The sequence below is a fragment of the Carcharhinus amblyrhynchos genome, chromosome 12 (genome assembly GCF_965287045.1).
Source record: "Carcharhinus amblyrhynchos chromosome 12, sCarAmb.v2.hapA, whole genome shotgun sequence".
Lineage (NCBI taxonomy): Eukaryota > Metazoa > Chordata > Chondrichthyes > Carcharhiniformes > Carcharhinidae > Carcharhinus > Carcharhinus amblyrhynchos.
The window spans coordinates 41,018,610-41,045,284 of NC_137335.1; the positions used below are offsets into that span (position 1 = coordinate 41,018,610).

The 26,675-nt window shown below is 40.2% G+C and overlaps 1 protein-coding gene across 2 annotated transcripts in view; it reads left to right on the top strand.

Moving 5' to 3' along the window:
- Window positions 1-26,675, top strand: part of ppp4r3b (protein phosphatase 4, regulatory subunit 3B) — a 58,999-nt gene that overhangs the window by 12,972 nt on the left and 19,352 nt on the right. For both annotated transcript variants that reach the window (XM_080200404.1, XM_080200402.1), the window contains exons 5-11: window positions 10,371-10,448; window positions 10,528-10,644; window positions 11,834-11,950; window positions 14,730-14,861; window positions 20,199-20,304; window positions 23,596-23,640; window positions 25,463-25,621. In XM_080200404.1, coding sequence (XP_080056530.1) covers window positions 10,371-10,448; window positions 10,528-10,644; window positions 11,834-11,950; window positions 14,730-14,861; window positions 20,199-20,304; window positions 23,596-23,640; window positions 25,463-25,621 — 754 coding nt within the window. The remainder of the gene's footprint in view (window positions 1-10,370; window positions 10,449-10,527; window positions 10,645-11,833; window positions 11,951-14,729; window positions 14,862-20,198; window positions 20,305-23,595; window positions 23,641-25,462; window positions 25,622-26,675) is intronic.

A 26,675-nucleotide genomic window follows, 5' to 3' on the forward strand; every position in this document is an offset into this window, starting at 1 on the left:
ATAGCAGTTGGCGCCATAAAGAAAACCTTTAATTTTAGATCTTGTGACCAGTAAGTAGAGATGTGCTTATCGTTAGTTACTTGCAGTGCATGGTATTGCCGTTAACAACTTTGCCTTTGTCTTTCCCAATATTGCAGGTTATTCCAATTAAGGTCACACTCTTAAAAAATATAGAACTTCAAAATTATGCTTCGTGATTCATTGCAATATCTGCATTTGTATATTAGTGAAAGATAACCTGATGAAGGAGAAGTTGAGTTGAATTCAGTCGATCATTAAAGATATCATTTACTGTAGATCGCGGCATGTTTAAGGCAATATTCTCATTAGGAGTGAACATCAAGATTTCTGCTAAGCACTACATGTTTGGGTAAGCAGGTGATAAAGCCGTGTGGCAGCTTAAGATGTGCATGTGCCCAATTCAAAATGACGCCCACCTACACCAATAACAGCAGTTCCAATTTTATTCTCTGCATGTTAACCCCTGTTGTTGGAAGGATTTTCTTTGTTTCAGAGGTTGATTTACTGTGCCATGATCTATGTTGGCTATTAATTCAGATGTTTATTGTTGGACCCAGTTAATCCAAAGTGCTATCTTTCCATTTTTCAGTCCAACTTGGTGACTACTACGTATTGTTAGTGCTTGATATCTACATCAACTTGGAAACTAAATGGATGAATAAATAACTGAAATTACTTTGACATAATTGGCAGTGGTGCTTTTGATGTTCTTCCTTACCTGTACATGAATAAAAACAAGTCCAAGTTTTTATCCCGCCAGTTGGTCTAAATTATGTTGGAAGTATTCATTTTGCCTAATTATGTGCATGATTTTTTTTGATCTGAAGTTCGCAGTCTGCAACTGTAAAAGTATCTTGAGCTATGTTTTCTTCTATTGGGAAAAACATTGTGATGCTGATACTCATCGAGATTTCACTTTTTAAAAAGTTACTTTGAGTATTGCTTGGCTGTTGTAAAGGGTTTTTAGTAACTTGAATCAAAACCCATACAATTGGCTATAGTTAATATTTGTGAAAGGCTGCTGAGAAGCAAATGATGGATTATTTTCCCTGTGCAATGTTGTATGATGCCTGCTATTATATTTTTATGGTGCAACTGAATTGAAATCGGAATCTTCCTTAGCATTACGTTTCATACAAATGATTGTGAATATCAGATTGCCTCTCGGTTGGTTATTAATGAAGTATAGGTAGGCACAGTGGCACAATAGTTAGCACTGCTGTCTCATAGTACTAGGGACTTGGGTTCAATTCCACCCTTGGTTGACTGAAGTTTTTACGTTCTATCTGTGTGGCTTTCCTTCCCTTGCACTGGTTTCCTTCCACAGTCCAAAGATTTGCAGGTTAGGTGGATTGGCCATGTTGTTACTTCCGTGTCCAAAGGTGTGTAAGTTAGGGGAATAAGGAGGATAATTGTGTGGGGTTACTGGGATAGAGCAGAGGGTGAGTCTGTTGGAGAGTTGGTGCAGACTCTGGGCCTAATGGCCATCTTCTGCACTGTAGGGATTCTACAACTAGTTTGTGAAATATGAGCATACTGATATGTTTAAACAGCATTTAAGCATATTGACTTAAATGCAAGTTTTGTTATGCTATATCAGTACGTTAGATTCAGACGACACTATTTTACCCAGAAAATGAAGGGAAAAAATTTATTTACAATAGCTTTCATATCCTCTGGATAACACGAAGCGCTCCACAGCCAATTAATTATTTTCTGGGTGTACGAAATAAAGCATCCACTTCTTGCACAACAAGGTCATACAAACGGATGAAAAGAATAACCAGCTAGTTTGTTTGCAGTTTGAAAGGAGTTAAGGGATAGGTTTTCAAGACAGCAAGAAACTCTCTGGTCTGGGATGTTTGCCTACATGAAAGGCCTAAATGTATTCAAATTAAGGAGTGGCACTTGAACCCACAACCTTTTGGCAGAAGTGAGTACCCCTGAACTGAATTTGACTGAATCAAGCTGACACTCTTAATTTCTTACATAGCACTAGTAATGCCAAATTGGTGAAATGTTGACTATTTTGTGATGACGTTTGACAGTTTTCAAGATTGTGCTTGAAATTGGCCCATAAAATTATACAAGTAATGACTGACCAGTTTAATTTGAACTTTTCTAAGTTTATGGAAATTAACTTGGAATGGGAGGAAAGCTTTTCCTTTGTAAAATATTTGAACTTACCCTCCCTTCCACTTTCCAGTATTCTGAGTAATTTTACATTGAGCTCCATCAGTATCGATAGAGGTTAATCCATACAAAAGTAAAATACTGCTGGAATTCTGAAAAAACGCTGAACTTATGGCGCTAAATAGATATTCTGAGGTTATGAAAGATACCATTTAAAGTTTTTTATGAAGATTAGTGATAACAAGGTGTTAAAATATGTGACTTTGCCCAATAATCATTAATTTTTAAATATACAGTTGGTCTTCCAGGGCACCACTTGAAGTCAGGAAATGATCCCATATCATTTTCTTAATGTTCTCATTCTTGATCCTTTCCCGGACAGAAATGGAAAATAGCAAATGTAGTGTAAAGCAGTGATCCAATACAATCAAAGGGACAAGTTTTAAAATAAAATTTGAGGGTCCCAAATTTATGAAGCTAAAAAGAAGGCAACATTTACCTGCAAACTGAGCTCTTGGAGGGGAAAAGCAAAGTAGCTGTCAGAAAATTTTATGTAGTCCCAGCATCATTCAGTGAACAAGCCGTTCAAAGCAATTATAAAATAGTCAAGCTTGACAAATTGAAATATCAATTCTAGGTTTGTATTAAAAAGTTTAAGTCATAATGAATAAATGGATGCGTATTTCAATCCCATTGGTGGTGTTCGGAGAGAGAAGACATTTCTACTGCTGAGCAGACTTCCAATTTTACAAATTTGGAATCTGCCCTTGGAATTTATTTTCTGACTGGCCTCTCTGGAAATGCTGGTGTGTTCAATCTCATGCTTTCAGCTGACCCTTGAGGTCCAAGCTTTCCAGGTTGCAAAACTACAGAGTGGAGAGTCCCATCACAGCTTGTGCCTGGACACAAACCCCATCTGCTGTTATCATCCCATTCGGAGAATGTGCTGGTTTCTTGATGCCATATGGATTGAAAGGAGTGGGGGTAGGATTGGGAGCAGCGGATCCACAAGATTCAGCAAGTTGGGTGGGAGGAAGCAGTGGGGCCAGAATTTCTAGTTTTTGGGCACCAGTTTTTGGGCACGGTAGCCTGGCAACGAAGGGAGACTGTAGTGGCCTCAGGACAGCTCTGTTACTGTATGAATTTTGCAATAGTCAGGCTGCCAAGTACACTTGGGGTATGTGTCATATTTGTATATGTAGACATGTTGTTATATGCAAACCTTATAGACTTGCTCCTTTATTCCTGCTTTTTTGGTCTGGCAATTTTCGAGAGATTTTTGTATAGTTGGACGTCGTTGGGAATTCCAGCATTTTGTTGCCCATCTCTATGGCCTTTGTGAAGGTTTTGGAGAGAGTCCTTTTGCTTTGTATGTGCATAGTTCAGTATGGTTATGTTCTGTTACTAGTATGGACTTCATCCTGAATACAAGTACTAACCACATTGAATGTTGAAATGTAAAGGTTACTGCTGATTTTATACAAATACATTGGTCCGTAGTCTTGATTATTTTACCCATAGTAATAGATAAATAATAATTCCACCTATTTGAAGTGACCTAGAGACAATTATGTTTTGTTACAGATCCTAAATACAACAACTACATGATTATTTGTCTCAAGTTTCACTTGTACTCACCTCTGTTTGTATTGGTGTTTTTAGGCAAAAAAAAAATCAAAGGAAGAGTATGTTTGTGAAAACTTGCCTTTTCATATCAGTCCACTGAGCTGAAGGACACTGACAGTCAAAGAACCACAAATCATAGCATCTATAGACCATATAGCACAGAGGGGAGACCATTTGCCCATCCAGTTGTTCGTGGCAACTGTTTGAGAGCGAACCAATTATTATCCTGTAGCCATACAAATTTCTCCATTCCAAGTATGTAATCCAATTCCCTTTTGAAAGTGTTACTATTGAATCTAGTCTATGTCCAGTCATAATGTGCATTAAAAAATGTGGCTTGGGGTTGGATATCCTCAAACATCTATTGAAGTAGATATGTGGCAATCAATTAATACATTTGCTGTTCACTTCTAAATTCAATGTTTGAATATTAATGTGACACCTCAGAGTTAACCATGCTGGTTTATTTCACAAGAAGTGGAGCAGACACCACAAAATAGACACATCCCTATGCAGCGGTACGATTGTTGTATTTATCCTTATTTTGTCTCCAGGCAGGAGTGTGACTGTTGCATCTATCCTTCTAAATTTAACAGGTTTTTATGGAAACCAAGTTCACCTCCTTTTATTTGCAGAAGTGGAAGTATTTGAGTTAGGAAAAAGCTTCCTACTGAATGCAGTCTCTGTTCAATCAGTCATGCTCCCATTAATTTCGAATCATATATTCTGATCAGCAGGAGAATTGAAAACCATCCATATGGATCGTTGTTAATTATGAACTCATTTAGAATTGAATCTTTAAACGTGGGCAAAAGTAACCTCAGTTACTTCTGCAAATTAATAACTCAATTATTTAGCTAATAGATTTTAATAAACATGGTCATAGCATCATAGAACCCTACAGTGCAGAAGAGGCCCTTTGGCCTATCGAGTCTGCACCGAACACAATCCCACCCAAGCCCTACCCCCATATCCCTACATATTTTACCCACTAATCCCTCTAACCTACACATCTCAGGACACTAAGGGGCAATTTTTTAGGATGGCCAATCTACCTAACCCGCACATCTTTGTACTGTGGGAGAAAACCATAGTACCCAGAGGAAACCCATGCAGACACGAGGAGAATGTGCAAACTCCACACAAACAGTGACCCAAGACGGGAATTGAACCCAGATTCCTGGAGCTGTGAAACAGCAGTGCTATCCTCTATGCTACCGTGCTGCCCGTAGAACAGTTTTTTTGGTGAAATACAATGCTTGTCATATATCCTGTTAAATTGATCATTCTAACACTGAGCCCAATGTGTTGCCCTTTGTTGTGGATCTCCAGTTTTATGCAACTACCTTTGTGTGCTGTTTAACCATAGAGCATCTGTAACAATGTTTCTTCCCACCCTGGTTGCTTTATTTCTCCAAGGATTAAACCTTGTCTCCCCCTTATCTTGCTCAGCCACTTCTTTCCCTTTTGTGATATAATTTTCATGGTGTTAGCTTCAACCACATGCAAATGACATCCAGCTGTGCTTCTCCATGACCAGTCTTGATGCTGTCCACTGCCTCTGGGCCGACTGCTTAACGAAAATGGCTTTGGGAAGCTTTCATAATCTCTCAATAAAAATTAGGAATGTGTGAAAATAAAATCTTTGACATAATCTCACATTGGCTCCGTCACTGTCTCAAGCTGAGCCAAATGATTTATCTTAGCACCAAGTTCAACCTCTAAGTTGAGTTTCTCACTTCATCCTCTAGCACAGATTTCAACTAATTCCACTTCTAATCCTGATTGTCTGCACTTACACTACTGAATACCTTTGCCCTTACCTCCACTGCCCACCTTACTTGCTGTTCATCATTCGCCCTCTACAAACTGTAGACAAGTGGCCAGCTGTATAGGACTGATAAATTTCTTTACTCAGGATTGTGAATCTGACATTTCTCCACATGAGAGAGCTATGGATATCCATTGTTGAGTACTGAGGGCATCAAGGGAGTAAGGGAAGAGTATGGAGTTGAGGTTGAATATCTGCTGTGATCATTTTAAATGATAAAACAGCATTGGGACTGTTTAGTCTACTCTTCCTACAATTGTTATTAGATCATCTGAAACTTTCAAACGTATCTAGTTCTGCATAAAATTTTGCTTACTCTTTAATATGTTTTTCTAAATAACTGTTGTCTTTAGTCCAATAAGGAAAGAAGCAGTGCTGAATCTAATTCTAAATAAGGAAGTCAGGAAAGTGAACATCTAGAGAATGACCACAACATAGTTATTTTAGACTTTTTTTCTGACTTTCTGGTTGTGGACTAGGAAAAATTCAAGGTAAGAAGGAGCAACTATTCCAGGATAATAAGACAAAACTCAGATAGAGACTTATAGACAGGAGGTGATTACGATGCAGATAAAATTCAAAAGGGGGCATATTTGAAAAATTGGAGCAAAATAGTGAATTATTTGCCAAAAAAAACTTAAATTGAGGATAAGGCCAAATAGTGATGAAAAATCACTATTATGGGTGAATGAATCATAAATGTAAATTGAACCTTTTGCCTAAGGTTTTCAGAATGTTTAAATAGGTATAAGAAGAGGACATGTACAGTTTGACAACTGGATGCAGTACTGTAAAAATTGACGATGCCACGTTCTGAGGGCGTGCATCTTCACAAGCTGGCTGCAGTCAGATCAAATAACAAAACAGGAGGATCTCACAATCTTTGCAAATCTTCTTGGACTTGCAAATTTTGATAGAGCATTAAATGGTTTATATTGCCTGACTTTAACTGTGATGGGTAATCTTCTAGTGGCTGTAATGTAAGCTGAAGATGCTGGTTAATTAAGGACCGTCGGCATGGATTTCAGAAAAGCTAAACTGCACCTCACAATTTCAATAAACTTCCCGAAAGAAATGAGCATTCATTTATTTAATTTATTAGTCACAAGTAGACTTACATTAACACTAATGATTTTGAAGGTGGAAATGTCTTATGTATTGGAACTTTTAATTTGATTTGTGTATACGATGCCTCTGGCTAGTGCATAATAAAAAGAATGCAGCAGCCTGGCTAGGAAGTCGGGAGTCTGATTTAAAACAGAAAATTGGTGATTTGAGTAGTGAGATGCAAATAGTTGTGTGCTGTAAGGGTTAACTTTGGGTGGTTGACCACTAAATCCTTTTTTTTAATGGATTACTGAGGGATACATATTGGGAAATACATTTGCTGCCTGCTGGTGGATAAAGAAATTGTGGAAATTTACAGCTTGATGAGGAAACTATTCCACTCTGTCTACTGGCTGAAATGGGTGTAGCATTATTGGTTATGTATGGTATTTCAAGTTCAAGTGGTGGAAGGCAGTGGCACAGTTGCATTAGTAATCAGAAGAACCAGGATTCGAATCCAACCACAGCAGAACTTGAATATAATGGAAAAAATCTGGAATTAAATGTATAATGATGAAAATGAAACCATTGTCAATTGTGGTAAAAAGCTATCAGGTTTACTAATACCCTTTAGGGAAAGTGAAAGGAAGTTTGTCACCCTTATCTACATGTGACTCCACGCCCAGATCTATGTTTATTGACTTAGGAAATGGTCTATCTACCCACTCAGTTGTAATATTAAAGAGAATGCAGCTAAAATGTCAAAATATTGTAACTAGGCAAACTCTGGGGTATCAACCTAGGGACTGAAAATGATAACAGCAGACTCAGCTCTGTAACCTTGGGGCTTATGCCAAAATTGGGAGGGCTGTCTCAGACTAATTGAGCACCAATATCGCATAGTCATACACTCAAAATCATACCGTACAATATCCCAGATACCACCGTCTGAGTCTTCTCTGGGAGACACAAATCAGCAGCACAGTGGTATAAAGTTGGAGGTATTTGGCCTGGGAGTCCTCAATATTGACTTGGTAGGAGAAGTCCCTAGCCAAGCTATTTCAGTACAGCTACAAAAATCTGGCTTTTACCCAGCAATATGGAAAATTTCTCAGGTGAATTCTGCACATAAGACAAATCCAGCCTTACCAAATGCCATCCCATCAGTTGACTTTCTATTAGTAAAGCGATGGAAGGGGACATTAGCAGTACTGTTAAGTGGCACTAGCTCAGAATAACCTGTCCACTGACATTTAGTTTGGGTCCCACAAGGACCATCAAGCATTGACAAAAGAGTAAAATTCCAGAGGTGAGACTAGCCTTTATGTCAAGATAGCATTCGACTGAGTTTGGCATCAAGGAGCCCTAGCAAAACTGGAATTAATGGGAATTTGTTTTAGGGGGGTGGGGGAGGGATGGTCATTCATTTCAGCTCTAATACACCACTGCAGGAGTTCCTCAGGGTTGTGTCCGAGGGCCAACTATTTTCAGTTGCTTCATCAATGACCATCCTTGTCAGATGTGGGATTGTTTGCTGATAGTAGCACAGAGATTTGCACCATTCACAATGACTTCTACTAAAGCAGTCTATGTCCAACTGTGCAAGCCCTGAACAATCACCAGACTTGGGGTGACAAATGGAAAGTTCCAGGCAATGACCAACAAGAGACAAGCTAACCATTGCCCCATGACATTCAATGGCATTACCATCGCTAATTTCCCCAACTATCAACGTCCTGGGGATTACAATGGATCAGAAACTCAACTGAACAAGCCATATAAATTCTGTGCAAGAGCAGACCAGAGGTTAGGGATCATGTAGTGTGTAACTTGCCTCCTGACTCCCCAAAGCTCTTCCACAATCTACAAGGCACAAGTCAGGAGAATAATGGAATATTCTACCCTTGCCTGGAAGAGTGCGGCTTCAACAGCACTTGGAAGCTCAACACCATCCAGGACAAAATAAGCAGCCTGCTTGATTGGTACCCCATCCGCAAAAATTCACTCCCTCTAACACCATGGTGGCAACAGTGTTATTATCTGCAAGGTGCACTGCAGAAACTCGAGACTCCTTAGACAGCACCTTGCAAACCCCACAAATCACTACCATCTAGAAGGACAGGGGTAGTAGATGCATGGAAACATCACCTGGAATTCCCCTATTAGCCACTCACCAACTTTGGAAATGTATGGCTGCTCCTTCACTTGGTCAAAAATTCAGAATTTGCTAATAGCACTGTGAATGTATCCTTACCACATGGACAACAAAGGTTTAAGAAAGCAACTCCTCCTCAAGGGCAATTGGGATATGCAATGAATGCTGGCCGAGCCTGCAACACCCATATCCCTTAAATAATTTTTTTGAACTTCCAAAATTTTTTTAACTGCCTGTACCACCCTTCCAGGGTCCCCTTTACCCTGTGGATGGAAAACTTTGTTGTCAACGCTCCTAATCATTATGTAAATTCCTTTAATCTATGTCCATGATATTGGCAGTTGTGTTAAGGGAAATTGATCCTTTCTATGCAGTCTATTTAAGTCCATTTTCCTATGTTTCAAAGAAGAAAATGTCAATTTATTCTATGTCTGTCTGCTTGATTTAAATTTTCATGTCCTAGCAACAGCGTAAATCTCAGAAGTGATAAAAGGGTAGGTGCCATCTTTTATGGTTTGAGTGTCTCAACTGCAAGAGTAAATGATATGTCGGAAAGACTGGAAAACAGGAGGAAGAGTAGCCAGTGATCATGTCTACATGGATGGCAACAATATCCTATCAGTTGAGTTTGGGTTGGAAGAGGGACTAAAGGAAATCATCTCTGGATCATCCAACCGCATTAGAGAGCCATAAGATGGTTAGGGAGCTCAATATGTGGATAAACGTAATATTAGGTTTCCATTTCATGGAGAATTGCATCAAATCTAGGAGTATAGGAATTGTTCAGTAAAATGCACAAAACCTGGTCGAATACAATAGGTGAGGGAAGCTATTTAAATTGGAATGATAAGCACCAAGACATTTAGAACAAAGTAGATAGGTAGAAATAGTTGGCTAAATAAAAGAATTAGCACAGGAAATGGAAGGAATCAGGACATTTGGAGGATGAATATCAAATCTAGGAGATGAGTAGAAATAAAAAATGACAATGTTCTGAAAGAGTACCCACTCCAAGAAGAAGGAACAAATAGAAAAAGGAAAGTAAGTGCCTGAAGTAAATGCAACATTCTTTCTTCAAACATGCTTTGGCCCCTGTAGGGCAAGTATATTTTTCAAGATGCAGGTGTCCAAAATTGAATGCAGTATTTCAGATGGGCTCTAGGAATGTTCTGTATAACTGAAGTATATTCTGCCACTCTTTCCCGCCCCCCCCCTCCTCCTCCTCCTCCTCCAAACTTGGTATTTCAGCCTCCATATTCCATTTGCACCATAATTTTTATATCTGAGATTGGTGTACATGGTTGGCCAAATCACTTGTCTTTCCCACATTTATCTTCATATGTTTTAATGCAACGTAGGAAATGCTTTTCATTTTAATTGCTTTGGGTGTGCTGAGAGATTGGTGTGACTAAAAAGTATTAAAAGATGGTCTCTAAATTTGATCTGTAATGATCTAAAATATTTGACTTTGTTTTTAAACTTTTGCAAATCAATCATATATGCAAATTATACAAAACTGGTAAAATTGAAATACTGAAACATGCTATTTTGATACAGGAAGATGAGAAATTTTTGACAGAACTCTTTGCACAGTTAACAGATGAAGCAACAGATGATGACAAGCGACGTGAATTAGTAAGTTAACTGTTCAGCTTGAAAAGTTATACATTTGCATATAATGGTATATCTAACACACACCTTTTCTGAAACACAGGTGAACTTCTTTAAGGAATTTTGTGCATTTTCTCAAACACTGCAACCTCAGAACCGTGATGCGTTTTTCAAAACGCTGGCAAATTTAGGAATTCTTCCTGCCCTTGAAATAGTTCTGGTAAGAATCAGCTTTCCTTTTAGTATAAATCATTTTAATTTATACTGCAGCTGAGTATTTATTTTCCACTTTACTCAAAACTTGCACATCCACTCAATTACTATTCAGGTGTTGTCTGATCACAGAAAAATTAGGCAAATGTATGACCGTTACGCAGCAAAACAGCCTTGATGGTTTCGTTGGCATTCAATGGTGCTGATATTGAAGAAATTGATAGGTGGATGCCTCCCCAAGAGGACAGGGCTTACGTCAGCATTCACAGTTGCTGAGCCTAGAGAAACACAGACCAAATACCTTATTAACTGATCCTTGGTTGTCACCTCACCTTCATTTCGTTCCCTTGGGGGCGCACAGTGGTTAGCCCTGCTGCCCCACAGCACTCGGGTTCAATTCTGGCCTTGGGTGACTGTGTGGCATTGACGCGTTGGTTTCCTGCGGGTCCCGTTAGCCACCTGCACAATCTTAGTGTCATTTGCAAAGTTATAATCCTACCTCCCACTGAGAGCATGGTGGAGATTGCAATTTTGAAATGTGGGAAATGCAACAGCAATTATATCCTGCACACTTGAATTATGGTATATGGTATAATTCACTTTTTACGGGGGGGGGGGGGGCTTCATGGTAACACTGAAATGCTTCATTTTAAATTGTATATTCTAGCGTTGGTTACTGTTAAAGAATAGTAGCTTGGGTTCAGTGGTTTACATAGAATTTTCAGTTGATTTGTGGTTTTCTTCCTGAAGAAAACTCCTATTTACAGTCATTTTGATGTATGGTACATGTATCATGTATGGCAGCATGGTAGCACAGTGGTTAGCACTGCTGCTTCACAGCTCCAGGGACCTGGGTTCGATTCCCAGCTTGGGTCACTGTCTGTATGGGGTTTGCACATTCTCATCATGTGTGCATGAAAATCGTGCTCCAATTTCCTCCCACAGTCCAAAGATGTGCAGGTTAGGTTGTTTGGCCATGCTAAAATTGCCCTTAGTGTCCTGGGATGCGTAGGCTAGAGGGATTAATGGGTAAAATATGTAGGAATATGGGGGTAGGGCCTGGGTGGGTTTGTGGTCAGTGCGGACTTGATGGGCCAAAGAGCCTCTTTCTGCATTGTAGGAATCTATGATCTGTGTTCTATGTATAATTATCCAATCACTTAATTAAAATTTTTGTTTATCTTGTTATTTTACAGGGTATGGATGATGTTCAGGTGCGAGCTGCCGCTACAGACATATTCTCTTATCTGGTAGAATATAGTCCATCAATGGTACGTGAGTTTGTGATGCAGGAAGCTCAGCAGAGTGATGATGTAAGTATTTGTCCTTGCAGTAAATAAACTAATTTTGTTTGAAACTAGAAGAGTTGGTTAACTCGCGTTAATTTTCCTCTTTAACAACAACCTGTTTATTTATTAAATTCTTTCTACTGTCCATGCATAAACACTCTCTTGAAAGTCTCTGCCAGAATTTTGCAAGACTATGAAAGTCTGCTTAGAAAACAAGCCTTGTGAATATTTCATTTCCATTGTCAAAAGCAACTGTTCTCAAATTTGAATGCCAAGTGCAAGTCCTTCCATTAAGTTAATAAACGAGGCTGTAGTATTTGACTTTGGTTGCATTATTGCTCTGATTTTGTCATCCAGTTCATTGGGAATCCTGTCTGAGATTTGTATATCAGACATCAGGTGTGAAATTAATTTTGAGTTTCTGGTCCCTCAGAAATTGCCTGAGAAATTAAGTTATCTGTGTAGAAAATTGGTCTGGGATTTGAATATCAGTTCCACACACCTGAAAGATGCTAGTCTTTCTCTTTTTGTAAAATGCAGCCAAATGGGCTATAGTACTGAAGACTTGTGCTCCAGAATTTGCCGCTCCACTAGCCAAGCTCTTCTTGACTTTGGAAGGTTGCCCCTGTATGTCCTGTAGACAAAAAGCAGGACAAATCCAAAGTGGCCAATTACCACCCATCAGTAAAGTGATAAAAGGGGTCATCAGTAGTGCCATCAAGCAGCACCTGTTCAGCAATAACCTGCTGAGTGATGTCCAGTTTGGATTTCACCAGGGTCACTCAGCTCCTTGAACCCATTACAGCCTTAGTTCAAAATAGACAAAACAGTTGCATTCTAGAAGTGAGGTGAGAGTGACAGCTCTTGATATCAAGGTCTCATTCAACCGAGTGTGGTATCAAAAACCCTAGTGAAACTGGAATCAGTGGATGTTAGGAGGAGGCAATGGCGTAGTGGTATTAATCAAGAAAATTAGCTAAAGTTCTGCGGACCCAGGTCCGACTCCCATCACGGCAGATGGTGGAATTTGAATTCAATTAAAAAAATCTGGAATTAAGAATCTGTTGATGACAATGAAACCATTGTCGGTTGTTGGGAAAAACCCATCTGGTTCACTAATGTCCTTCAGGGAAGGAAATCTGCCATCCTTACCCAGTCTGGCCTACGTGTGACTCCAGAGCCACAGCAATGTGATTGAATCTTAACTGCTCTCCAAGGGCAACTAGGGATGGGCAATAAATGCTGGTCAGCCAGTGACACTCATGTCCCACAAATGAATTTTTACAAAAATCTCTGGTTGGAGTCATGTCTGGTACATAGGAAAATGGGTGTGAGGGGGTCAATCATTCCAGCTCTAGGACACCTCTGCAAGAGTCCTTCAGGGTAGTGTCCAACCACCTTTAGCTGCTTCAGTAATGACCTTCCTTCCTAATGAGGTCAGAAGTGAGGATGTTTGCCAATGTTGAGCACTATTCGCAACTCCTCATACTGAAGCAGTCCACATTCAAATGCAACAAGATTTGGACAATATCCAAGCTTGGGCTGCCAAGTGGTAAGTAACATTTGCGCTACAATGCTAATGACCAACACCAACAAGAAACACTTTAACAAATGCCTCATGACATTCAATGGTGTTACCATTACTGAATCCCCATTGTCAACATCCCTGGAGTTACCATGGAGCAGAAATTCAACTGGACTTGCTACATAAACGTTGGCTACAAGAACTGGTCAGGTGGCTAAGAATACTGCAGCAAGTAACTGACCTTCTGACCGTCCAAAGCTTGTGCACCATCTAAAAGGCACAAGTTAGGAGTGTGATGGAATACTTCCCACTTGCCTGAATGGGTGCAGCTCCAACGACACTTAAGAAGCGTGACACCATTTAGGAAAAATCCAGCCCACTTGGTTGGCACTACATCCACTCCCTCCATCACTGACGCTCAGTAGCAGCAGTATGAACTACCTACAAGATGTGCTGCAGAAATTCAGCAAAGATCCTTAGACAGTACCTTCCAAACTTGCGACCACTTCCATTTGGAAGACAAGGGCAGTAAATACACGAACATCACCACCAGCAAGTTCCCAACCAAGCCACTCACCAACCTGACTTGGAAATATATCGCCGTTTTCTTGCAGTTGCTGGGTTAAAATCTTTGAATTCCCTCCCTAATGGCATTGTGGGTCAACCCACAGCACGTGGACTGCAGCATTTCAAGGTGGCAGCTCATCACCACCACCACCACCTCGGGAGCAACTACGGATTGGCAATATATGCTGGCCAGCCAGTGACACCCTTGTCCCATGAATAAAAACAAATTGAACAAAGGTGGTTTACCTTGTGATACTACTAACTGCATCTGACTTTAGGTTGTGTTGCTTTTTGTTCATTGCTTGTATCGAGTGCTTTTGGGTTTTCGTGCTTCTGCATTGATATTATGGCAATAACCTCAAATGAAGAAGTGTCTCTGTTTGTTGTCATGTTATGTTTCCATACAATGGTGAGGATATTCTGGTACAAACGAAGCTAAAGTGGCCAGCACCTGTCTTCGGTAATATCTGTTTCTCTTGAATTCTACTTGCATTGACTACAGTTGGATTCAGGACATTTAAATGTAACAGTCAATGTGGCATGCCATGATTCAGAAGTACCTCCAAGTGCAGCTTGATCATCAACACAAGTCCAAAGTGCCTGTCGTGACCACCAGACTTGTCATGATGATCTTCTGATTTGTGCTTTGTTTTGAAACTTGCAGATATTACTTTAATTTAATACTGACCAGTTTCATTTGTTTCTGTACAGGACATTCTTCTAATCAATGTAATCATTGAACAGATGATCTGCGACGCTGATCCTGAACTTGGTGGAGCAGTTCAGCTAATGGGGCTACTGAGAACTTTAATTGATCCTGAGAATATGTTAGCTACAGCAAATGTAAGACGTGGAAATAGTTTAGCAAATCTTTGGGAGTGTGTGGGAAGTAGAATGACAGTGTGTTGTATATGCCGATTTTCTCAGTTTGATTTGCAGTTAATGACCTTGTACCTCCATTTCTGTGTTTTAAGTGAGGTCCAAGTAGATCTACCACGTTTATTTGGATTGTAATAATACACTAAAAATGATGTCCTGCACTCATATATATTACAACTTTTATTTTGCGAAGTCTCGATTATTTTAAGCACTGAAGTCTCTGTTCTAGGGTCTTTACAAGTTTTAAACTTTTAGCCACTCAGTTGCCTTCCCTTGGTCCATAATTATTGGCATTATTAGTTGCTTCCTTTGTTTACACCTGATCCTTCCACATTCAAAACCACTCCTATTCACAAATCACTCAGCCTCAACCTGTTACCCTTTCCAGCTACTGCCTGCCTGTGACCTCCCCCATTTTCCCCTCAGATCCTTAAAGGCTATATTTTCTCATCTGATACCAATCTCCAAAACCATGCTCCTTTTTTTTAAAAGAAGTTCCTTGCTACCTTGGCCATTAACACCTGGTCCAGCTGCTCACATGACCATCAAGACTGCCCTTGCTAGTTAGCAATAACATCTTTTGTAATTGATCTCTCATAAGAACATAAGAAATAGGAGCAGGAGTAGGCCATCCAGCCCTTCGAGCCTGCCCCGCCATTCAATAAGATCATGGCTGGTCTGTCGCTGCTCAGTTCCACTTTCCCGCCCTCTCCCCATAACCCTTAATCCCCTCTCCTATCAAAAACCCATCAACCCGCGTCTTAAAAATATTTAGCGAGGCAGCCTCCACCACTTCAACGGGCAGAGAATTCCAGAGATTCACCACCCTTTGAGTGAAGAAGTTCCTCCTCAACTCCGTTCTAAACCGCCCCCCTTTTATCTTGAGGCTGTGCCCCCTAGTCCTATTGTCTTTTTTGAGCGGGAAGAGTCTTTCCACCTCTATCCTATCCATCCCATTCATCATCTTATACGTCTCAATGAGATCTCCTCTCATTCTTCTAAACTCTAACGAGTACAAGCCTAGTTTATTCAGCCTCTCCTCATAGCTCAACCCCCTCAACTCCGGTATCAGCCTAGTAAACCTCCTCTGCACTCCCTCCAAGGCCAAAATATCTTTGCGCAGGTGCGGCGCCCAAAAATGCACACAGTACTCCAGTTGCGGCCTCACCAATGCCCTATACAGCTGCAGCAAGACCTCCCTACTTTTATATTCAATCCCCCTTCGCTATGAAGGCCAGCATCCCATTCGCCTTCCTGACCAGCTGCTGCACCTGCAAGCTGGGTTTTTGCGACTCATGCACAAGGACCCCGAGGTCCCTCTGCACCGTCGCCTGCTGCAGTTTTTCGCCTCGTAAGTAATAGTCCTTCCTACCATTTTTCCTACCAAAGTGGACCACCTCACACCTCTCAGTTTGCCTCAACCTTTGCACCATGATTTATATATGGTGTTCTATCATGCTTATTTTCATAGAATCATAAAAACCCTACAGTACAGAAAGAGGCTATTTGGCCCATCAAGTCTGCACTGACCACAATCCCACCCAGACCGTACCCCCATATCCCTGCATATTTACCCGTTAATCCCTCTAGTCTATGCATCCCGGGACACTAAGGGGCAATTTTAGCATGGCTAATCAACCTAACCCACACATCTTTGGACTGTGGGAGGAAACCGGAGGAATCCCACGCAGACATGAGGAGAATGTGCAAACTCCACACAGACTGACCCAAGCCGGGAATCGAACCCAGGTCCCTAGCACTATGAAGTTGCAATGCTAACCACTGTGCAACTATGCCGCCCTTCTGAGCGCCTTCTGATTGCCTACATCATGGTGGTTCTTGTTTCATAAGAACATAGGAGCAGGAGTAGGCCATCTAGCCCTTCGAGCCTGCCCCGCCATTCAATAAGATCATGGCTGATCTGTCGTGGCTCAGTTCCACTTTCCCGCCCTCTCCCCATAACCCTTAATCCCCTCGCTTATCAAAAACCCATCAACCCGCGTCTTAAAAATGTTTAGCGAGGCAGCCTCCACCACTTCAACGGGCAGAGAATTCCAGAGATTCACCACCCTTTGAGTGAAGAAGTTCCTCCTCAACTCCGTTCTAAACCGCCCCCCCCTTTATCTTGAGGCTGTGCCCCCTAGTCCTACTGTCTTTTTTGAGCGGGAAGAGTCTCTCCACCTCTATCCTATCCATCCCATTCATCATCTTATACGTCTCAATGAGATCTCCTCTCATTCTTCTAAACTCTAACGAGTACAAGCCTAGTTTATTCAGCCTCTCCTCATAGCTCAACCCCCTCAACTCCGGTATCAGCTTAGTAAACCTCCTCTGCACTCCCTCCAAGGCCAAAATATCTTTGCGCAGGTGCGGCGCCCAAAACTGCACACAGTACTCCAGCTGCGGCCTCACCAATGCCCTATACAGCTGCAGCAAGACCTCCCTACTTTTATATTCAATCCCCCTTGCTATGAAGGCCAGCATCCCATTCCCCTTCCTGACCACCTGCTGCACCTGCAAGCTGGGTTTTTGCAACTCATGCACAAGGACCCCGAGGTCCCTCTGCACCGTCGCCTGCTGCAGTTTTTCTCCACGTAAGTAATAGTCCTTCCTACCATTCTTCCTACCAAAGTGGACCACCTCACACTTGCCAACATTAAATTCCATTTGCCATTTCCTGGCCCATTCGCCCAGCCTATCTAGATCCTTCTGCAGACTCTCCACACCCTCCGCACAATTTGCCGTTCCACCAATCTTGGTGTCATCAGCAAATTTCAACACCCTACACTGGGTTCCCTCCTCCAGATCATCTATATAAATGGTAAAAAGCTGAGGCCCCAGCACCGACCCCTGGGGCACCCCACTAGTCACCATCTGCCAATCTGAATAGCACCCGTTGACCCCCCACTCTCTGCCTCCTATTTGACAACCAATCCTCTATCCACGCTAACACCCTACCCCCAACTCCATGTCCCCCGACCTTCTGCAATAACCTCTTGTGAGGTACTTTGTCAAACGCCTTCTGAAAATCCAGAAAGACCACATCCACCGGCTCTCCTCTATCCACCGCCCTAGACACATCCTCATAGAACTCCAGTAAATTTGTCAGACACGACTTCCCTTTAATGAAACCGTGCTGCGTCTGCTCTATCAAGCAATTCCCTTCAAGATGCCTCGCAATTTCCTCCTTAATGACGGATTCTAACATTTTACCTACCACAGACGTTAAACTAACCGGCCTATAATTCCCTGCCTTTTGCCTGGCACCCTTCTTAAACAACGGCGTAACATTAGCCGTTTTCCAATCTTCCGGCACTTCCCCGGAATCCAGCGACGTCTGGAAAATAACCACCAAGGCGTCCACTATCACCTCCGCCATTTCTTTCAGAACCCTCGGATGCATTCCATCCGGTCCTGGGGACTTGTCCACAATCAGCCCCTCCAGTCTGTCGAGCACCGCCTTTCTAGTAACAGTAATGTCATTAAGACCCTCCAGTCCTACCACCTTTCCATCGCTAACACCCGGCAAATTATTCACGTCCTCCTCCGTGAAGACAGAAACAAAAAAGTTATTCAATACCTTAGCCATATCCCCATCCCCTACCACTAGGTCCCCTTTCTCATCCTCTAAAGGACCAACGTTCACCCTAGCCGGCTTCCTTTTTATATATTTATAAAAACTCTTGCTATCCTTTTTTATATTAAGCGCTAGCCCAGCTTCATAGTTTCTCCTACCCTCCTTTATCAACTTCTTTGTCAATCTTTGTTGACATTTAAACCTCTCCCAATCCTCTTCTCGCCCACTACTCTTAGCTACTCTAAATTCCTCTGCTTTTAATTTAACACTTTCCTTCACCTCCTTCGTTATCCACGGCTTATTACCTCTCCTCCTACGGTCCTTTTTGACCATCGGAATAAATTTCTGCTGAGCACCAAGAAAGATCTCCTTAAAGATCCTCCACTGCTCCTCAGCAGACCCTCCCTCCAACGCGCTCCCCCAGTCAACATTCGCCAATTCTTCTCTCATCCTACCGTACTCCCCTCTATTCAAACAAAGGACGCGCGTCCGGGAACCCACTTTCTAGTGCAGCTTTAGCTTTTCTGTATCCCAATAGATCTATTCTTGATACAACCCTCTTCCTCTTCTGTATTACACCTCTTTTGTGTTACACCTCTAATCATTCAGTTTTGAAGTTTGTTTCCATAGGTGTACAGATAACTGATTATATCACCCACCTCCCTGAAAGTCATAAACTAGACTGCACCTGACATTGACAACATTCCAACAACTGAATAATAACCACCACCTTCCATTCAAGTTCCTTCCCATCATTTATTTTATAACTTTGCTGGTCACTTGTTCAGACTGAGCATAATAATGCCTGTTTGACCACAAGCAGAGATTCAAACCTCATCCTGTCTTTCAACCATAATACTTCTGTCTTTATTTCTATCCCACTTTACACTGGAAAAATTCTTATTCAATATAATCTCACAGCTAGATCTTTTGATATGTTCAATTTATTTCCTTGTATGCCATTTTCTCTCCATGGTAAACTCTAGTGTCTAAAATTCAGCGTCTCTTATCCTGATCCTGCTAATTTTAAGAGTTTAATGTACCACCTATAGGGCACTTTGCAGTCTTGTTCTACCCTGTGTTTTCAACTGCTCAAGCCTCATCTCTTCTGCTTTTTTTTGGCCTCTGCTTATCTCCTCTGTATACTTTGCCATTCCATCATTTATGGCAGAATCTCTAGCTGTCTCAGCCCTCTAGAACTTCTCAAAATCCTTCCTCCCTCAGTCTTGAATTTCAGCTTGATCGCACTGACTTTATTGAGTAAGTAAATCGTGTTAATCTTTATACCATCAGTAATTTTGGTTATATACTCTGGAAGGAGTGCCAACTTTTGTGTTTGTATAACAACTTTAATGTAGCAAAACTTGTTAAAATACAGTACTGGCATTTATTATTGTATCCTAGCATTAAAAAACTAACTAGTTGCATGATGTAATTAATGTGGTTTATTTGTTGAACCCTCGTTAGTGCAAATTGCTAGGTTTGTTTGTGGAAACAAACACTTAAAAGAATTGTTCATAACGCTGTTCTTGAGTGCTTATGTTTCTGCTTTTCTTTTGAGTGTCTCAAATTTTTAATGTCCTCAAAATTTGAGATTGAAATCTTAAAGAATTGATGTTGATTTAACATCAAAGTATGAACATTTTTTAAGAAAACACATTTAACTTAAGTAACCACAGTTAAGAAAACTGACTAATTGCCAACATGTATTCTTTTCACCTTAGAAAACTGAGAAGACAGAGTTTCTCAGTTTTTTTTACAAGCATTGCATGCATGTTCTCAGCGCTCCTTTACTGGCTAATACCACAGATGAAAAACACAGCAGTAAAGGTGAGTTTCAAATTCATCTATATTAAAGCCCACTTTTATGTCATCTGTAAATGCTTATGAGATTTACAATGTTAATTGTGCCTATAATTCCATGACATTGTAACTTCCTGTGCTATTTGTAAGTGGTGCAATTGTTTTTTATTTGGAGTATTTTAATCCTTGGCCATGTTTTTTCTTGTTACACAAGCCCAGTGACTTTGATTTCCCAATAAAAATTGGAATGTTGATTGACACTATCAACTGGTCACTTGGAGGCAAGAGGGGATTTATGGTTGCTCACGTACTTTATTAAGAGAACCAACCCAAGCTTTACTCAGAAAACACCTATTTAAATAGACTTCGCAGACTGCAGAAAGTGCAACTTGCAACGTGATTTCTATAGCTAATTGCAGTGACTGGAGCATAGTCACACACAAGTTGTGTGCAAAATCAATCCCAGCCACTTGCAGCCTCCAGGTTTCATTGGGGAAATTATTCAATCTTCTCCATTCTTTTGGAGAATAGCAGTATCGCTGTATTTAGCCATTAAAAATGCTTGGGGGCAGAATTTCCGCCTTGTGTGCAAGCAGAAATCCAGACGCAAATTGCGCCTGCTTTGAGAAGTGGGTTTATGAAGTTCACACCACCACCACCCCCCCCTCCCCCCACTGTGCTTGCGCGCGCGCACACACACACACACACACACACACACACACACAGCTGCCCCGTGGTTTCTGCTCAAATCCATTTGCTTATCGCTAGTTGCAAACTCTACCATTAATCAGTGCAGATGTGCAGTATTTACGCACTTTGTTTTCTAAAGAAATCAGCTTTAAAAATGTCCTTGATCTGCTTAAGTGATATTGTGGTACAGTTCCATTGATAGAGCTGACAGTGGGTCTATCTTATATAACTGACATATGTAATCAGTGCCAATCTGCTACTTGCAAGTAAACCAATCTTAAATGACTTTTTAAAAAATACTGGACTGTTTGCTAGTTATATTGGGACACTGTACTTAGTTTCTTAGGTTTATTCCCAGAAGTTTTAAAACCTGCTAATTAGTGGCCAGAGAAACTAGCTTAATTCAGAGTTTTCTCAAAGCGCATTAAGCAGAAATTTGCAGTGGTGATATTAATGTATCCTGAGGCTGTGTATAGTTTAATGGACGGAACCAGCCTGCAGCATACTTTCTTAAACAAGCTTAAAGATTAAGCAAAGCATGTCAGCACAATTCTGTTATCTTCGTACTGGCTAAGCTATTTTTCAGGTGAATAAAACAATGCAATTGAATGGAAATTTGCCTCGTTTTCAGTTTGCATATACTTACCCTTGTCACATCTTGGTATCTATTCGGTCCCTTAAAACCAATAATTTTCCTTTTTAAAAAAAAATCCCCATGTTGCTAATGGAAGTAAACTGATGGATGAGATTTCACTTTTTAGAATTTTTACCGTAACAAATTAAATCAGCATAAATCAAAGGAAAAACCTTAATTGATGCAACCAAAGTATGCCTTACGAAACACTTTTATCCCTGCACCATACTTCTGTCAGATATGGAGCGTTAGAGGAACAGTTCCAAAATCACTCCTAGCTCTCCCGAATAGGTACACCTCTCTCTGCCATGCCAGGTCAAAACCTCCAATGTCCTTTGGCAATCACTCCACACACTTGAGGGTTCGAGATTTGATTATCATCAGGCCATCATACCTTCTCTAAATCTTCAAGAACCTTGTCCGTTCGCTTGTTGTTTTAAATTGTGAAATTAAACCATTGAAAACATCCTGCTTGGTCTTTAACACAGTTTTCCCTGCTTCGTAGTAACAGTTTTTGTTCTTTCTGCTACTTGCATCTCAGCAGCAGCGTTTTTATCCTGTGAGCTTCTACGCTGCCACTCAACACCTCAATGGGTTTCTATTCCAGTTTCTTTCACTATGGCAACCTGAGATCACATGGGCATTTCTCCGGACTGAGGTGTTTACCAGGAATTTACCATCACCCTTTTCAGAAGTATCTGTTTTACTTCAGATTAAAGGAACATTTTTAAAACATCTGTAATGTTTAGCATTCATGACATGACAGAAGAATTTGGTATCACCTCATTTGAATATTCTGCGACCAACGTTTGCTTCAATATTGGAAATTTTTAGTATCCAAATGAATTAAATAAAGCAGCTTGAAAAAGGAAATGTCGTTCATGGCATTAAATTTATCCATTGAATTCTTATGATGCCATTTTACTTGTGACTCAAGTCTGGTGTTGGGCTAGGCATTTTTGTTAAATTTTGATATTCAATAATCATTGATTTTTCGGGGCACTTTTTATTCTGAGCCTGCAGCTGTGCTTATGCACCTGTCAGATGCTCCTAAAATATGGCTCCCATGCTTATTATTGTACCAAGGATATTGTGTGCAAGACCTTTGCTATGTATTTGGGGATATGTCTTTAGGGATCATTGACTTCTCCAACCTGATTGATCTTTCTTGGTCAAAGATTCTCCTTGTACCATCTGTTTGTATGTAAAATGTCCTGAGATTAGACATGAGGGTCCATTACAACAGTAACACTTAAAATATATTTTTGGTCTTTGTGCAGTGGGAAATCGTTAAGATTAGAACTCAGTGTCTAATAATGGACTGGTAAATTATATATCCTTTGTGATTTGATAAGTAGGGTGGATGAAAGTATCTTAAGCTATAGTAAATCACTGAATTCATTGCTGTCTTTTCCAAGTTATCCAGGTTGACACACTATATACCTCTGTGTTAGGGAGCGACAAAAATCTAAAGGCAAGTTGACCTGGTATCTCAGCCTTGTTGGTGATTGTTAACAAAGTTGGCATAAGCAGCTCTTGCACACGCTAATATTAATTTAGGGATGGAACTGTTTACCTGCAAATTAAACCTAGGTAGGAGTTTATTACACTCCTAGCCAAATGTGGAGCATCAGATAGCTGAAATGGTCTCAATGTCCATAGCTCCCATTCTGATTTGTTAGTGATGCTTTGCTACTGCTGAGAGTTTTTAATTTGTTTTTCAGGAAATGCATTCTTTCTTTAGAAGATGAAATAAAATTGATAGTAAAATATAAGTTTAGACTAAATATTAAATTCTCAGTGGTGCAATCTTTGCTAGGCAAAGATTGATTAATGAAAGTGGAATAATTTAAAGAATAAATGTTATGGGGATTTCAGGATCTTTGAATGTACGAACTGAAATGGGCTGAATGGTTTTCTAATTTACTTTTGTAAACTATATTAGCAATGAGTAACTTTAACATAATTATATGTTTGAATTTTTTTTTATATAGATGCAGTAATAGATGGACCCGATAAGAATAGTGCTTTTTGTTCTGGTAAGTTGACGTTCATTCATTGATTAAGCTGGTGAATTTTGTATAGATGGAACATGTCTAGTGTAGCTTTAAATATTAAAATTGCAGCTATTCATGGACAGTTTTTGAAGAAACCAGCTGCTCCCTGTCAGGGATTGAATCCCAGTCTCCTGTGTGACAGGCGGTAATAGTAACGAGGAGTTGCAAAATTAGACCCTGCAAGATTATTTTCTACGGTTGGGATTTTTTTGCTTCCTGTAATTATATCACGTAGCATATGTTGACTTATATCCATTTAAAGATTTTTTATCACTGATTTTGATTTCAAAGCAGTGTGTACTAATTGGGTTTAGTGGTTGAGTGACAAGGACTATCCATAACTAAATAAATGCATTGTGGTGCTACAGTATTTAGACCAGAATATTTCAGGCTTGATGATCTGTGTTGAGTTACTGATATTAACTAACATGTCAATGGGATCTTAATATTTGGCTTTAATGAGGTAGGCTGTGCAGGCAAATATTACTGCTGTTAATTACTATCTTGCACCTGCTAGAAAGCATGTCTGTGCTCACATTTTGTCTGTGTTGGACAGGATTGATTATCATAAATGATGATCACAAAATGAATAACATAGGAGAAGGCCCTTTTGTGCCTGTGTCAGTACTTGGTAGAGCTATCCATTAATCCTAATTTCCTGCTCTTTCCAAATAGGCCTATAAATTGTGAACCGTTTTAGTATTTCTGAATGTTACTATTAAATCTGCTTCCCATCCACCTTTCTGGACAGTGCATTCCAGATCACAACTCTAAAAGAAAAAGTAACGAGTTTCCTTATGTTCTTCTGATTCTTCCTATGTCCTATGGTCAATGACCTTTCTACCTGCTAAAATAGTCTGCTTATTTGCTCTTATCATATCTCCTGTTGACCTTTTGTGCTTTAAGAAGAACAATCCCAGCTTCTGCAATCTCTACATATGACTGAAGTCATTCATCCTTGGTACCATTCTAAATCATTTCTATACCCTGTCCAAGTGATAACTTCAAAATTTTTCCTAAAGCATGACCCCTTGAATTAAATACAGTACTCCCAATAATTCCTAATCTGTGTTTTATAAAGGTTTAATGTAACCTTCCTTTTTTTATTACACTCTATTCCTCAATTAGTAAAGCCAAATCTAAGGTTGCTTTTATAACTGCCTTCTCAAATCGGGACCTTCAAAGATTTTTGTTCATACACTCTCTGGTCTGTCTCTGTGCCCTGTAAAAGAGTACTACGATCCTCTCTATCAAGTAGTCTGCTTGTAATTCCTGATAGTGCCAAATAGGCAGTACTTGTGGGACTGTGCCCCCCTCCTATGTGTGCATCTTAGAAAAATAGAAGAAAGAAAAGACATTTGTAGTAAGAATGTAGCTTTCATCCTCGCTGTCGCATGAAGCGTCTCTTGGTCACTCTTAAGGATAAAAAAGTTAATGTCATATGTTATTTCCCAAAATGTTGTTTAATCAGACAAAATGGATCTTTGCAAAGCTTTGCAAGGTAGATTCCATTTGGCTTGGGTGTCAGAAACCAAATATCTGTCGACCATAAACTAAGGTCAGTTTTTATTTGGCCAGTTTATATTTTGATGCCCTGATTTCCCCATTGAGATTGGGACTAGGCAGATTTATTTTGCCGTCTAACTTCTGTGAAAGACGACTTGCATTTCAAATCGAAGTGCCAGTGGTTAAAATGCAGTTTAGTAGCACACTGTACTACGTTTTGAACTGATTCAGATTAATTTTCAAAATGAAACCAAAAATATCAGTTACAAATGTATAACAAGAGTTTTATTTCTTTTAGATAACTTCCAGACAGCACAGCTGTTGGCCTTGATTCTCGAGTTACTCACTTTCTGTGTAGAACATCACACATATCACATCAAGAACTACATCATGAACAAAGATTTACTGCGAAGGGTGTTGGTACTGATGAATTCAAAACATACATTTCTAGCCTTATGTGAGTGAACTCTGGTAAAAGTATAGTTAATAACTGAGTTTGAATATTTGTCTGTCTTTCGCTGTCATGTTCTTTGACAATTTATACCAGATTTTTATTAACTTTTATTAGAATTAAATAGGAGGTATATAGTTGTAAAATAAACTGACAATCTGGTCATAGCTGCAGTTGGGAATCCAATCCTAGAGTAACATCCTTTATTGCAGTACAGTGGTTTTCATGCTTCATTCTGATGCATTGGAGATGGCAAGTATTCCCTGGGGTCCACATTCCTGCCTTCTAGGGGTATTTAATAACATAGCTGGATAGCATAAGAGTGAAAGAGAAATGTCTCAACACATTATCTGAGACTATAGAACGAAGAAGAGTACAGCACAGGAACTGGCCCTTCCACCCTCCAGACCTGCACCGATCATGGTGCCTGCCTAAATTTAAAATTGTATGCACTTAGAGTCTATCCTTCCATTCCCATCCTATTCATGTATTTGCCTAATTGCCCCTTAAATGCTGCTATCATACCAGCTCCCACTAGCTCTCCAGGGAATGCGCGTTCCAGACATTAACCAACCTCTATGTAAAAGAAAAACTTGGCTCTTACATCTGCTCAAAACGTTTCCCCGTGCACCTTAAACCTACCTCCCGCAGTACTTAACTTGTCTACCCTAGGAAAGAGATCTGACTATCCACTCTCTCCATGCCACTCGTAATCTTGTAAATCTCTATAGGGTCACACTTCAACTTCCGTCGTTCCAGTGAGAACAAACTGAGGTTATCCAACCTCTCCTCATGGCTATTACCAGATAACATCCTGGTAAACCTCTTCTGTACCCTCTCCAAAGCATCCACATCTTTCCGGTAGTGTGAACCAGAATTGTACATTATTCTAAATGAGGTCTAACTATGGTTCTGTACAGTAGCAGCACGACCTGCGAATTTTTATACTCAGTGCACTGACTGATGAAGGTAAGCATGTCATGTGCTTTCTTGACTACCTTATCCACCAGTGTTGTCACTTTCAGTGATCAGTGGATATGTACATCCAGATCTCTCTCCC